This window comes from Schistocerca piceifrons, chromosome 2 (genome assembly GCF_021461385.2).
Source record: "Schistocerca piceifrons isolate TAMUIC-IGC-003096 chromosome 2, iqSchPice1.1, whole genome shotgun sequence".
Classification (NCBI taxonomy): Eukaryota; Metazoa; Arthropoda; class Insecta; order Orthoptera; family Acrididae; genus Schistocerca; species Schistocerca piceifrons.
The window spans coordinates 525,341,554-525,355,717 of record NC_060139.1 but is presented as its reverse complement, the minus strand read 5'-3'; the positions used below and the strand labels follow the sequence as shown (position 1 = coordinate 525,355,717).

Sequence of the window (14,164 nt, the reverse complement as noted above, 5' to 3'; positions counted from 1 at the left end):
ATGTCGTGTTTGAATGACAGTGATAGTTCATGGAAGTTTCTCTTTCGCAACGATGGAGATGTCTGTCATTTCTTCAGAGCACGTGTGCTATTGTAGTCAGATATTAATCAACATGATACACCATCTGACACGCACAGTTAAGTATTTTTAGTGTTATTTTATAGGGGTATGTAGAGTATGTTAGGCGTTTATCTCGCAGCCATGAATAGTTTTTGTGTGCCAACAATTTTTTGAAAGATTTAATTTGCAATTGTATTTTCCTATCTGTAACGTACAGTTCACAATTTTCGGGGAAGTGCACTGTTCCCGCAGGTCTGCAGGTTGATCATGGGCGTGCAACGGTTGTTGTTGCAGGCGTACACGCAGTTCTCGAACCTGTGTCGGCACAAGCGCATGCACGCCGACTGCCGCATGCAGATCAAGTGCGCCAAGTGCGGCGACACCTTCAGCACGGTGACGTCGCTGTCCAAGCACAAGCGCTACTGCGACTCGACGCCGGGGCCCGGGCCCGGTGTGGTGGCGGGCGGGGGCGCCGGGGGCGGCGGCGGGGGCGGCGCGGCGCGCGGGCTGCTGCCGCCGCTGTCGGCGCTGCCGGCGCCCTTCCTGCTGTACCCGCCGCGGCCCTTCTACGCCCCCGCGCTGCTCGATGCCGCCGCCGCCGCAGCCGCTGCCTACCCTTCACTCTACACCGCGGCGCCGTCTTTCATGCACAACTCGCTCATCTTCCCACCGCACCAGCGTATTGACAGGTACTGCCCTCAATAGATTAATTTTTATAAGTATTTTTTCACCTTATTCGGAAATATTCTTCTTTTATACATGGTGATTCTGTTGCCCCTACCTACTCGTTTTATGCAAGCCGCACAACGTCTGTGTCAGAAACGGTATCTAAACTGGCGACAGCCGCATAATCGGTTTAAGTTCCCTCTCGGAGCTTTGAGCGCCTGGTTAGCAAACTGAATCATACTGCAAAAAATACGAATGAGGACTGCCCATGAGTTAGTTGGTATTTTTGGCCGAAGTTATACCTTACTTCTGCCATACTTATCCAGGTCTCGCCAATCTTTGTTTGTGTAATTAGCGGTGTAGTCTTATACTTTTTGGAGTCTCTGTAATTTTATTCAATTTATAGTGCATTAACTTTCGTTAATAGTTCAGGGGTTACATACCGGAGAGTTATTACTTCCACGCTTTCTATTTTGGTATCTCCTGCTAATTTCGTTGTTTCCGGTGGTTTGGATTGGATTGATTTGGGGGACGAGACCAAACAGCGAGGTCATCGGTCTCATCGGATTAGGGAAGGATGGGGAAGGAAGTCGGTCGTGCCCTGTGGAAGGAACCATCCCGGCATTTGTCTAAAGTGACTTAGGGAAATCACGGAAAACGTAAATCAGGATGGCTGGACGCGGGATTGAACCGTCGTCCTCGGGAACGCGAGGCCAGTGTGCTAACGACTGCGCCACCTCACTCGGTTTTCCAGTGGTAAAACACGCTTTATAAGGCAACCTTTCAGAACCACTTACGGAAGATGAAATACTGTAAGCAGAATAAACTTACAGAGACATCCAGAAACTGTACTACTACACCACTAATTACGCAAAGAATGATTGGAACAGTTGTAGAAGTATGGCAGAAGTAAAGTATATCTTGCTCCAAAAGTAGTCTGTAACGCATGGCTAATTCTCATTTGTATTTTTAACAGTATAATTCAGGTATGTAATAGTTGTCCAAAGCTCTGAGAGGGATCTTAATAGAAATCACGTGGCTATCGGCTGTTCGGATACAGTTTGCGATACAAACGTAGTGCGGTTAGCATGAAAAGAATTAGTAGGGGCAGTAGAATCCTCCTGTATAGAGCAAATTATCTGTCTTTTGAGACACTGCTTTTATTTTCACCTTGCCACTAAGAGACGTGAGATGAAATTTCAGTAAGGCAGCAGAAGTTGTGACGAAATTGGCCAGTATCTAACTCCGTGTAATTGTTCTGACGATTAAAGCCGTACATCAGTAGATACGTATCAGAACACCAATTATGTTAAAACATCACATTCTGAAAAGTTATTTGTTTATGATTTAAGGCTGTATATACTTCGATAACAATCCCGTACAATGTAAAAAATGGAAATGTCAGTTAGATTCATACAGAATAGAGATAGGTGCCATCTTTTATGAAACGTACAGTTTTGTATTTTCCGCATTTATAAGAGTTTGTTACTGTTCAGGATTTCTGTACCAGTGTAAAGATCGGAATGCAGAGCATACGTAATACATTAATGAAAATGTTACAACTTGAATAAAATCACAGTATTAAATTTTCAAATTACTTCGAATTTTAGAAACATTCTCGATTCACACAGACAGCGGTATTGCCATCATTTCTAAAGAAACTTGAAAATATCAAAAGAAAAACAACGTTAAATTATAAAAATTACTTAAGTGGTTACAGTAACAAACTAATCAGTTATATGCAGTACTGAGGTAAGAACAGCTAAATTAATTGAAATAGAAAATGGTCATTTATTGATTTTAGATAGGTTCTCCCTTGATCAAACACAATCTTTTTTTTTTTTTTTTTACCCTGATATATTTTCGGTGCTTTACCAAGGTGGATCCGGTCCAAAAACAAATTTATTCCTAATGCAAACACGGACACAAGAATGAGCTTCAGATTCAAGATAAAAGAGGTCATTGTGCAGAAACAGAGAACAGTTAGTAATGTATTGAAGTTGATCTGTAACTGCGTTTACACTCTGATGACTATCTGTTATGTTAATAGGTAGATTCGTATATGAAAAATAGTGCTGACTCTGTGAAAGCACCTACAAGGTAGCGAGGGGAGTGGCATGTTGGACGTTCCGCTGGAGGGACGTAATTAATTGTCTTGCAGTAAGTTAAAGTGATGCGTAGTATTGCCGTCCATGTTCGAGTAATGGTGAAGGGTTGTATAGCTGGAACGAAATACCAGAAGTAATAAAGCTGTTTCCGGCTGAAATTCTCAATATTTGGAGAATTATTTCGATTCTTTTTTGAAAAAAAAAAAGATGTGGAAACTAATATTATGTAAATGTGCTGTACTTAAGCGGCAGGAATAAGTGATGGAAGCAGTACATAATTTATTCTCGTCTTCAAGGGGACCAACAGGAACAAAGATAAGCACCTGCGCTTCCGAGTTTTCTTGGGTAAAATGGAACCGGTGGTGCTGAACTCACCCCATTCGTGGTAGCACTTACAAATCCTCTGAGAAGTCGCGAGAATGTTAGAAAGTGCGGAAATGATGACGAGTTGGGTGCTTGGTCGCAGGGCGGAGGAGGACAGCGGGAGCCGGGCGCTGCAGCAGCAGCAGCAGCTGGAGCAGACGCCGCCGCCGGCGCAGACGCGTCTGTGCGCAGAGGAGCAGCGCTTCAGCCCCCGCCAGCAGCAGCAGCAGCCGCCCCCACAGCCGCTGCAGCAGCCAGCTGGGTACACATCGCCTCACCCACCCACCGCCGCGCCGGTCGCTGCTAGCGGCGCTAAGCACAAGGTGCGTGTCTTTCCCTTCCTTCCGTAGCTGAAACCGCTCGGTGCCAAGAGCGAATGAGCATTACCAGGCTTTGGGAGATTATGACTTGCATTACTTGACATCGTGTGGTCAAACAGGTACAGCGATCTGTATTATTTCAGTAGTATTTATTGCAATAAAATATAAAATTACAAACTGCTGTCTACAGTGCACAGCCGGCCGTGGTGGACGAGCGGTTCTAGGCGCTACAGTCTGGAACCGCGCGACCGCTACGGCCGCAGGTTCGAATCCTGCCTCGGGCATGGATGTGTGTGATGTCCTTAGGTTAGTTAGGTTTAAGTAGTTCTAAGTTCTAGGGGACTGATGACCTCAGAAGTTAAGTCCCATAGTGCTTACAGCCATTTGAACCATTTTACTGTGCACAAAGTTGGCCACAGCGCCGTCGTAACTAAGTGTAACGCAGATCATGCTAACTAAAGAATCTGTACCTAAGCAGAATGTTGGCCACAACGCCATCTTTACTAAATGAAAAAGAAAATAGTAAAAAAAATTTAGTGAGGTTAGAATAGGACTTGCGCTCTGAGGGTTCTGTATAAACTGAATTAAGTATATAGAACGTTTAACCATCCAACGAATCGAAAATCTCGACGATTTTTTACTGCTATCGACAATGATACCTAGAAGATAATGGTAATGGGAATTCCAAGACTTTCGAGAATGTTTTTACTGTGTAGTTTGATAAAAATGATAAAAAACTTACTTTCTTGTGATGTAATTACAAATTACCACTTTTACGATTTTTTTCCGTTACTTGCACTGTTAAACCTTACTTCTGGCCAAATTTCGTGATCCTAGGTCAATTGGTTTTAATAGCGAGTTTGCTAATGTCAAAACATGTGACGTAAATGGACGTATCTTTTCGTTATATTGACTTAAGAGCTTAACTGTTTTACACCACCAAGAAACTATACACATTATTTGTGACATGAATTTCAACTTGATACGTTTACTCGTTTCTGAGGAAAGGCGTCTTAACTGACGGATCGACACAGAAACAGTCAGACAACAAATGAGAAAAGAAATTTTTTTTTTCTTGCGATAAGATTAAAATTTATAGGTACTGGTATTTTCCTTTACTTACACTGTTAAGTCTTTATTCTTGGCCAATGTCATCATTCTAGGTTAATGGGAAGTACCTATACGTTTTAGTGTGTGACTTTGCGACTACCAAAATGTAAACAGCAGATAAATTTAAATGAAAATTACATCGCAACCGTCGTCCTTCACCGTTATGTGATATGGCATGTCGCAGTGTGATAAACTGAAGTACACACATCAAAAAAAGTTTTACATCACCCCATTTCCCAGAACGCCTGAAGATAGACGTTGACTGTGGATGTTGTATCACAGATACAGCCCCTTTGACTGTTCAGATACGTCACTAAAGCCGAACAAAGATGTAAACAACCATGCATGAGCATCTCCTATTGGACGGAGGGGGTCCGGCAGACGACCAGTTCCAGTCATTCCACCAGGAAGAAGGTACTTGGCATGCCTAGACTGTCAGTACCGCGGTTCGATCGCGTCCGCATTGTTACTTGGTGCCAGGAAGGGCTCTCAACAAGGGAAGAGCCCAGGCGTCTCGGAGTGAACCAAAGCAATGTTCGGACATGGAGGAAATGCAGAACTGTCGATGAAATGCCTCGCTGTGGCCCCCAAGGGCTACTACAGCAGTGGATGACCGCTACCTACGGATTGGCTCGGAGGAATCCTGACAAGAACGCCACCATGTTGAATAATGCTTTTCGTGCAGCCACAGGACGTGGTGTTACGTTTCAAACTGTGCGCAGTAGGCTGCATGATGCGCAACTTCACTCCCAACGTCCATGGCGAGGTCCATCTTTGCAACTACGACACCATGCAGCACAGTACACATGGGCCCAAACACATGTCGAATGGACAGCTCAGGATTGGCATCACGTTGTCTTCACCAATGAGTGTCGCATATGTCTTCCACCAGACAGTCGTCGGAGACTTGTTCGGAGGCAACCCCGTCAGTCTGAAAGCCGTAGACACATTGTCCAGCGAGTGCAGCAAGATGGAGGTTCCCTGCTCTTTTTGGGGTGCCATTATGTGCGGCCGACGTACGCCGCTGGTGGTCATGGAAGGCGCCGTAACGGCTGTAAGATACGTGCATGCCATCCTCCGACCGATGGTGCAACCATATCGGCAGCATATTGGCGAGTCATTCGTCTTCATGGACGACAATTCGCGCCCCCATCGTGCACATTTTGTGAATGACTTCCTTCAGGAAAACGACATCACTCGACTAGAGTGGCCAGCATGTTCTCCAGAGGTGAACCCTAACGAACATGCCTGGTATAGATTGAAAAGGACTGTTTATGGACGACGTGATCCACCAACCACTCTGAGGGATTTACGCCGAATCGCCGTTGAGGAGTGGGACAATCTGGACCAACAGTGGCTTGATGAACTTGTTGCTAGTATTCCACGACGAATACAGGCATGCATCAATGCAAGGGACCCCCACCTCTGAAGGTATTGCTGTATGGTGGTACAACACGCTATGTGTGATTTTCATGAGCAATAAAAATGACGGAAATTATGTTTATGTTGATCTCTATTCCAGTTTTCTCTACAGGTTCCGGAACTCTCGGAAACGAGGTGAAGCAAAACTTTTTTTGAAATGTCTATATGAGAAATCCTCGCAAGAACTTGCTTCGAACGGTTTTCAGCGGAATGTAATATAAGTACATTTGACATTAACGATGCATCAGATTTCAATCCGCCCTAGTTCACATTATCTTCTTTGTTAACTAGTATACACTGCGAGAGACTTAGTAAAAAAATAACGGAAGCCTGAACATTCTTTTCTGATCTTCAAAGCAAACTTGTTCAAATAGGGATCCGTAATCATGATTTTTAAAAGTTAAAAGACCCACGTTTGAGTTTGTGCGAATGAGGAAATCACAACGGGGCGCCTTATATTCCCTCACAGTCACAATCACGCAATGAGAATCGTACCTGCCGCCCTAGAAACCACATGCAGCAATGAAGATTTCCGTGGACGGCGAGGGCTGCCGATGTTGCCGCGATCAAGCAACAAACACCACAACCATTGAGTAACCTTCTTCACCTTTCCTTACGGCACACCATTACCTGTTCTGTTCGGAGCAGAAACTCGGGTAATTTCTTTCTGCCCACAACGGCTAGCTCAAGTTCTCGAAACGTCGCCCCACCTCCTTCTCCCGAAGAGTCTATGCCAGTTTGTTTTATAAAACGGTGACCCAGTTGTACATGCAAGCATTTAAAAATTTACAATGCTGTGATAATCTGCTCAATGAGAGGTGCAATCTTACCCTCAAGAGTGAACGCAAAACGATAAGTATTAAAGATATAAACTTTATGTATGTCTGAAAGTAGTATAATTCACAGTGCGCAAATCACCCAGTGTGTATTCATTCAACATGTGAGAATGAGAACGCTTAGCGAGTTCCAACAAAATTTACGCATACTTTGAAACCATTTCGAAACTGCATTAATTGTCTGTTCCTTCGGGTCTTAGTAGAATATTTTATACATTATGAATGAAAATACATACGACATTGGTGTAGTACCTTTTACAGACCCGCCAGGGTAGCCGAGAGCGCTAACGCGCTGCTTCCTGGACTTGGGTAGTCGCGCCGGCCCCGCATCGAATCCACCCGGCGGACTAACGACGAGGGCCGATGTGCCGGCCAGCATGGATATGGTTTTTAGGCGGTTTCAACATCCCACTAGGTGAATACTGGGCTGGTGCCCATGTTCCACCTCAGTTCCACGGCTCGCAGACATCTGAACACTTTCGTACTATTCCATGGATTACACTCGACGCAGACAGTTGGGGTACACTAATTACGTCCCAGGGGGTACGGGGTGGCGGCAGGAAGGGCATCCAGCCACCCCTTAACCATTAACATGCCAAATCTGATTAACGATGGCTGACCGTGCGTAACTGCGGGACAAGGCTCAAGCGTTAGAATTGGTGTAATATTTTGCACTATCTACGAAAAATTTTTCTACCTGCCTCACAAAATAAAGAAAGGGAAAAAATTTATCATTTTCTACATTTTCGCTGTCCATGCAGTAAAAGTTCACCATGCGGCACGATGTTTTAATTTATTACTTCATTAGTACTACCTCTATCCGCAACGCAGATAGTAGGCCATATCCACATACACCACTGAATATATTGTCAAATTATATTTTTGCACGAAACATTATTGACGAGATATGACGTCTTAAACATTGAAAACCAGGCTTCTTTAAAATGGAACTACTTTTTGCTTTATCGCAATGGGAGTAGGGGGTGGGGGGCCAGTTAGTGGTCCCTTGAGGCTTCCCTGACTTTTTCAGTAAATTCAGTTTGTCCAAAAATTATAGATTTTTCAGACCGGTCGCTGTCTTGTAGTAGTTTAATTGCTGTAAAGTCATACAATTACGCGTCGCATATAGAGAACATTAAATAGCTTTTATTCTTTATGGATAGAATTCCCTATTAAATGTACGTTCATTCCTGTGTGTCACCGACGTCAGTTTAATTACGCGTGCACCTCTAAGTGCCGGCCAGTGTGGCCGAGCGGTTCTAGGCGCTTCAGTCTGGAACCACGCTACCGCTACGGTCACAGGTTCGAATCCTGCCTCGGGCATGTATGTATGATGTCCTCAGGTTAGTTAGGTTTAATTGGTTCTAAGTTCTAGGGTACTGACGACCTCAGATGTTAAGTCCCATAGTGCTCAGAGCCATGTGAACCATTTTTGAACCAGTAAGTGATGAATGAAGCAGCGGCCCGTCTATCCACAGGTGTCGCCGCCCTCCGCAGACGAGGCGGTGTCGCAGCTGCGGCCGTCGCCCGCGAGGCCACCCCTGGCCGCCACGTACCCCGACCCTCGCGGAGCTTTGCCGCAGCCGCGGGCGCGCGAGCTGCAGCTGTCGGAGGACGACGACGCCGATTCCAACAGCGACGGCCGCTCTGCTGGCGACGGCGACGGCGACCTCGGGGGCGGCCGTGAGGACGAGGCCAGCGGCGGCGAGCAGCCGCACGACCTGCGCCTCGCCCTGCCTGCCTCTTCCCCAGCCTCCGATGCCGCCGCCCCCGACAGCGAATCCTCTACCGGCGAACCGAAGCGCAAGCGCTGCGATCAGCCGCTCGACCTCCGGGTGCAGAAGCGTCGCTACAGTGAAGACAGACCTCCCGGCGCTGACTTCCCCGGCGCCGGTACCTCCTTTCCCGAAGACAGAAGGTCACTCTCTTCCAATGTCTCTACACCGAGTACCGTCAGTCCTTCGACACCGTCACCTCAGCATCACCACCTCTCTTCGGATCGGAGCGACGCTTGGAACGCCAAAGAAACGTCGCAGAAGTCGCCCAGAACGCCGACGCCGCTCTTAGCAGAGAAACGTCGTTCGCCGTCGGCGTCTCCGGCGTCGGGTTTCCAGAGGCAGGAAACCCCGCCGCAGCAGCCGGTGGCAGCTGTACGACCACTGTCACCACCGGTGGAGAACGCCACGGCGCCTGTGTCATCTTTGGCTGTGACGCCGACGAGCCTGACCAAACTGCCGCCTATGGCGTACCCGCGGCCACTGCACCCTGTGTACCTGGACGCATTTTACCGCTCTCCTTCATTCCCGCCCTTTCAGGCCGCCACCCACCACGACCGGCTGCTACCACCGCCTCCACCGCCTCCAGCTGCTTTCGGAAGGACCTTCCCACCGTACCTGAACCCTCTCACTAATGGCATCGCAAACGGTCACCATCATCCCATGTTGGCTGGGCGGCATAACCCGTACGACATGCTGCGTACCCCGCTGCCGGGATTCGCGAGCGGTGGGAAGCCGTACCAGGACATTCTAAGTGGAGGTAGCGCTTTAGGCGCCAGTGGCTGTGGAACGGGCCCTCCTGCTGGCAGTGGGCACAACGGAGGCAGCGGCAGCAGCACAGGCGGACCGGGATCCGCTCCCAATGGAGCAACCGGCGGCAAGGTTAAGGATCGCTACAGTTGTAAATTCTGTGGCAAGGTGTTCCCTCGATCTGCCAATCTGACTCGCCACCTACGCACTCATACGGGGGAGCAGCCGTACAAGTGCAAGTACTGCGAGCGCTCCTTCAGCATCTCGTCCAACCTGCAGCGGCACGTGCGCAACATCCACAACAAGGAGAAGCCGTTCAAGTGCCCGCTCTGTGATCGCTGCTTCGGCCAGCAGACCAACCTCGATCGCCACCTGAAGAAACACGAGGCAGACGATGGAAGTGGGGTCGTCGCCGTGGCGGACAGCCCAGACAGTAACGAGAACGAGCGTGAGGACGCCTGTTTTGACGAGATACGCAGTTTCATGGGCAAAGTGGCAGCCTACTCGTCACCTCTGCCACTGCCGCCACCTCCTCCATCGTCGATGGGAGCTGAAGCTCATATGGCCCACCTATACCACAGCTCTAGTGCTCCTCAACCGTCGCCGGCGCTTGGGTTGCAGCACATCCCCACTCAGCCACATCACTTCGGCCAGCCACAACAACAACAGCAACAACAACAAATATCAGCTACAGGCTTGCAGGCAGTGGCAGACTTGGTTATCAAGCGAGAGCGAGACGTCGATTCGGAACCGGAGGATCACTGTGCTGGCGAGTCACCACGAACGTCACCGGACACAGGCAGGAACGAAATGAATCGTCAGGAACACTTGCAGGTGCCGCCATTGGAGCTGCAGACGCCCGTTTCTTTCGAAGTAAAAGTAAAGGCGGAAAAACCAATAAAAGAAGAAATTCCTACAAATAACAACTGTGCCGAGCATGACATCATCGAAGTGTCCACCTGACAGGGACCGGAATGACAATGTCCCATGTGGGAAATCTGAAATCTCATTGTATAGTTCCTAAAGGACTGCGTGTTCACGATTCTGTTGTGACTGATCGATCGTCTCTGTCTCATTACTAAATAGTTGGACACAGGGGAATCCAGTCAAGACTGTAAACAACAGTAAAAAAGCAGCAGTTGTTTCTCCAAGGGAGTGGATATTATGTGAAACTATGGTTCTCTTCACGTGCAAATATCAGAAGAACGAAGTATTTGTGTATTTTTTATGTTCATTTTCGTACTTAGTACTCCACATTGTGTGATAAACAGCCAAAGCCAAAATCTACTATTTCTTGTGTGAGAAGTTATTTAGTCACAGTGTAACTGGAAGAGACGCTACAGTTCTATAACTGAAATATTTCTGAGAGACTTTCAGATGAATGCAAGTAGCTACTAAAGAAGCTACAAAAACGTTTTGACTTTTCATTGCTGTTGGTATACACACTAGTCCATGTCTGATGATAAACAATTTATATTGACTTAAGTTACCATCATACGTATCAGCATGTCAAGCCAAGTAAATCTCTCTCTGTACTGATATAAGTCTGTAAAGCTTATTTTGTTATGATTTGTCAGTGATATTGTAATATTTATATGAAATGCAATTTCAGACTCAATTCACTGTGAGGCTCCATGCAGTTCTCATAAGCACAATAGGTTCTTTTGTCATTTAACTTCATTATCTGGTTAAAAATATCCGCTAAGATACTCATTACAAATCTCCGGCCTAACTGCACTCTGACTTCGACTGGTTTATAGCACCAGAAGAACTTAACTTCTCAGTGTTTCTGTATAGTAATTCTCAGCACATCTGGGCTCATAAGGCCTGCACTCTCCATTTACCTGAATGTTTCTTCTGTTAGATCTGCTGCTATATTTATCAGGACTGTACATATTACAATTCATATACCTGCCACTGGTGCTCAACATTTCAACACAACCCTGTTGAACCATTTTCTGTATGTTAAAATACCGTATAATTCAAGGAACTTCACATATCAAACATAAGAATCAGTTCAGTTCAACATATCACAAAGCTTCCCTGTAGTAGCCAACACGAAAAAAAAATGGTTTTAGACTTCACTTAACGTGAAAGCAGCTGAGAGATCTAACTGACTGTTTAATGTGGAACTGCGATAACAGTGCTGGGCAACAGGCAGCCATAAGGAAAAGCAACAATGAAAAGAAATTGTCAATGTGGTTTTCTTACTTAATGTCTTTAGTAAACTGGTGTACAAAATTTTAACGGTATTAGGATCTGATAACGATAAGCTCCTGTGTCAAATATAAGGGCTATTGCCCGTTTATTGTGTCTGTTGCCCAGGTGTGTTAGCTTTAATAACAATTTTGATGAAGTGTTTTCAAGTGCAGATCTGACGCTCTTACGTAGGAAACCAGTTGTTAAGTGTTCATAAGATCAGCATCACATATCACTAACGAAATAAGCACGAAATTGTTTAAGCAGTTCACATTAATTCGTCTGATGGGGATGCTCAACATCATAATGACGTTTTAAAATTTTATGTATTGATATCCTACACAGTTGAAACTACTTTATGACCGGTGTTCATGCTGTGCCATTCATATAACTAATTGTTAGAGAAAGTATTATATGGTCTAAAATTTGGTGTGTATTCTCCAGATATTGTAAAAAATGTGTTTAAATATTGTTGGTACGATTTAAAAATGTCATTCAACAATAAATATGTATCTACACAATCACTTATTAAGCATTCAGATATGCATATCAAAACAATAAAGCTTGTTTCCAGTACAAGAATAATTGAAACCTTATTGTTGTGCTACTTTATGTGCATGCTCTTCTTTTAGGTGAATTTTGCTGAACACCTTTATGTATCAGTTATTAGTGACTAGTACACTGAAGAGATAACTTGTTTTCTTGACAACTACCTAATAAACATGCTTGTCATCAAACACGTCCATCATTTTATAATGAGCAACAACACTCATTATCGACTCTGCCCTTTTACAAAAGTAGTTTTCGTGATTCTGATGTTGCTTCCAGCGATAACAACCATAAGTAAAATTCGTTTACACTCTGTGAAAAATGTTATGCTTTTTGAATTAGAACTCTGTGAAGAGGAGTAATAAATCGTCAAAAGTATGCAAATGAACTGTTGCTTATGTTTCTTAATGTCAACAATTTGAAGTCGAAGATCAAAGATTTGTATCTAAGTTACAGGGCATATTATTGTGTTGAAATAACATCCCTGAAGAAGGCAACATTGTGCATGATGGATGCGGTTCATGATGATGGAAGAGAGTGCTTTCCAAAAAGATATTGGTTCTTAGACCATGATACTACATCCACCATCTTGTGTTTCTGGAAGAATATTTAAGCAATGAGAATTCTATTGCAGATGTACTGTACATATAACCTAAGAAACAGAAAAGTTGACTACCCAGACCCTGCTACACGTCAACAATCAGTAGCTACCTGGTTTCTTCACTACCGAGGTAATTCATTTCTATTGATGTGTTGTTGTTAGTGCAGACACCATACTTCAGCTTCAGAGTTGCATGTACAACAGGGTTCTATGAAATGCTGTGTTATTTACTGTGAAGCTTAACTGGATAGCAAGCCGTGCCACTGTGGAATAACAGTTGAGCGTATCACAAGGCCATAGGTGACATTTATCTTGTACGTCACTGTTACATAGAGCTCCACAATATACAATGTGTTCATTGACTATTCTGTCATTAACTTACTGACATAATTTTCAGAACAGAGACACGCAATTAGTTAACAGAGTTCATCATTTCACAGACACTGCTTCATTTCATATGGAGGTGATGTAACTCAATACCACAAAGAATGAAATACACAGAGAGAGTATATGAAGCACCAGACATACCTACTTTGTGAGAGTACATTAAGTGATACAGAATGTGCCATGTCCTGAAGTTCTCATATATTTATTTGACCATAATTCTATAATGAAAGTAATATCATCATCTCTTACAGTCACCACAGGCAAGCAAATATAGACGAAGTGGTTTAGATGTGGGAGGGACAAAATAAAACTGGCTCAGAAAATATTTCATTCTTCAGGAACTTCAGATTAAGTCATTCACACCCATGTGAGATTATGTAAAGCTGGTTTGCTTGTCTTAAGAAGCAAAAAATACTTTCTGGTTCAGTTTTATTTTGCCTGTCGTGTTCATGTGGTGTATGCACACTAAATAGGAAGGGAAACTCCATTATTTCAAAGAAAAATCGAAGCAACATGGTCAAACGAGAAATGGGTCAGGTAGCAAGAAAATGGAGGTAACATTTTCCAAGACATTGGCAGCACTGTGCGCTATGACTTTACACTTGAAGGTATGTTGATCAGCCAGATGTATGGTCTGCTGAAAAATATCTTTTTAGTGTAGAACGAAAGAGTGTCAGATGCTGGAGTGAACAGTTCTGGTTCAAGCATAATCTGAATGTACCACTCCCAATTTTTCTCGCAAATACAAAAACAACTTTTCTCTATCCATATTACTGTCCACACTTGGAAAAAGTAGGTGCTTGTTTTTTTAAATACAAATCCACATGGAGAGGAATGTCATTTGATATCACCGAAGGCACTATAAGAAAACTGATGTAATTTTTAGTCACAGTTCATGATGTTCTCTTTAGTGATTGTTTTCAAACGTACAAATGACACTGCAAGCAAAGTGCTTGTTTGGAACGTAAGTATACTGAGAAACTGACGTAAAAGAACTTCAGTAAATACAACAACAGTT

General features: G+C 44.6%; 1 protein-coding gene across 1 annotated transcript in view; it reads left to right on the top strand.

Moving 5' to 3' along the window:
* LOC124775548 (histone-lysine N-methyltransferase MECOM-like) overlaps positions 1–12,082 on the top strand; it is a 205,107-nt gene extending 193,025 nt beyond the window's left edge. The window contains exons 11-14 of the mRNA XM_047250378.1: positions 355–749; positions 3,301–3,403; positions 8,364–8,520; positions 8,638–12,082. Of these exons, the coding sequence (XP_047106334.1) occupies positions 355–749; positions 3,301–3,403; positions 8,364–8,520; positions 8,638–10,373 (2,391 nt within the window). The 3' untranslated portion in view covers positions 10,374–12,082. The remainder of the gene's footprint in view (positions 1–354; positions 750–3,300; positions 3,404–8,363; positions 8,521–8,637) is intronic.
* The last annotated feature ends 2,082 nt before the right edge of the window (positions 12,083–14,164 follow it).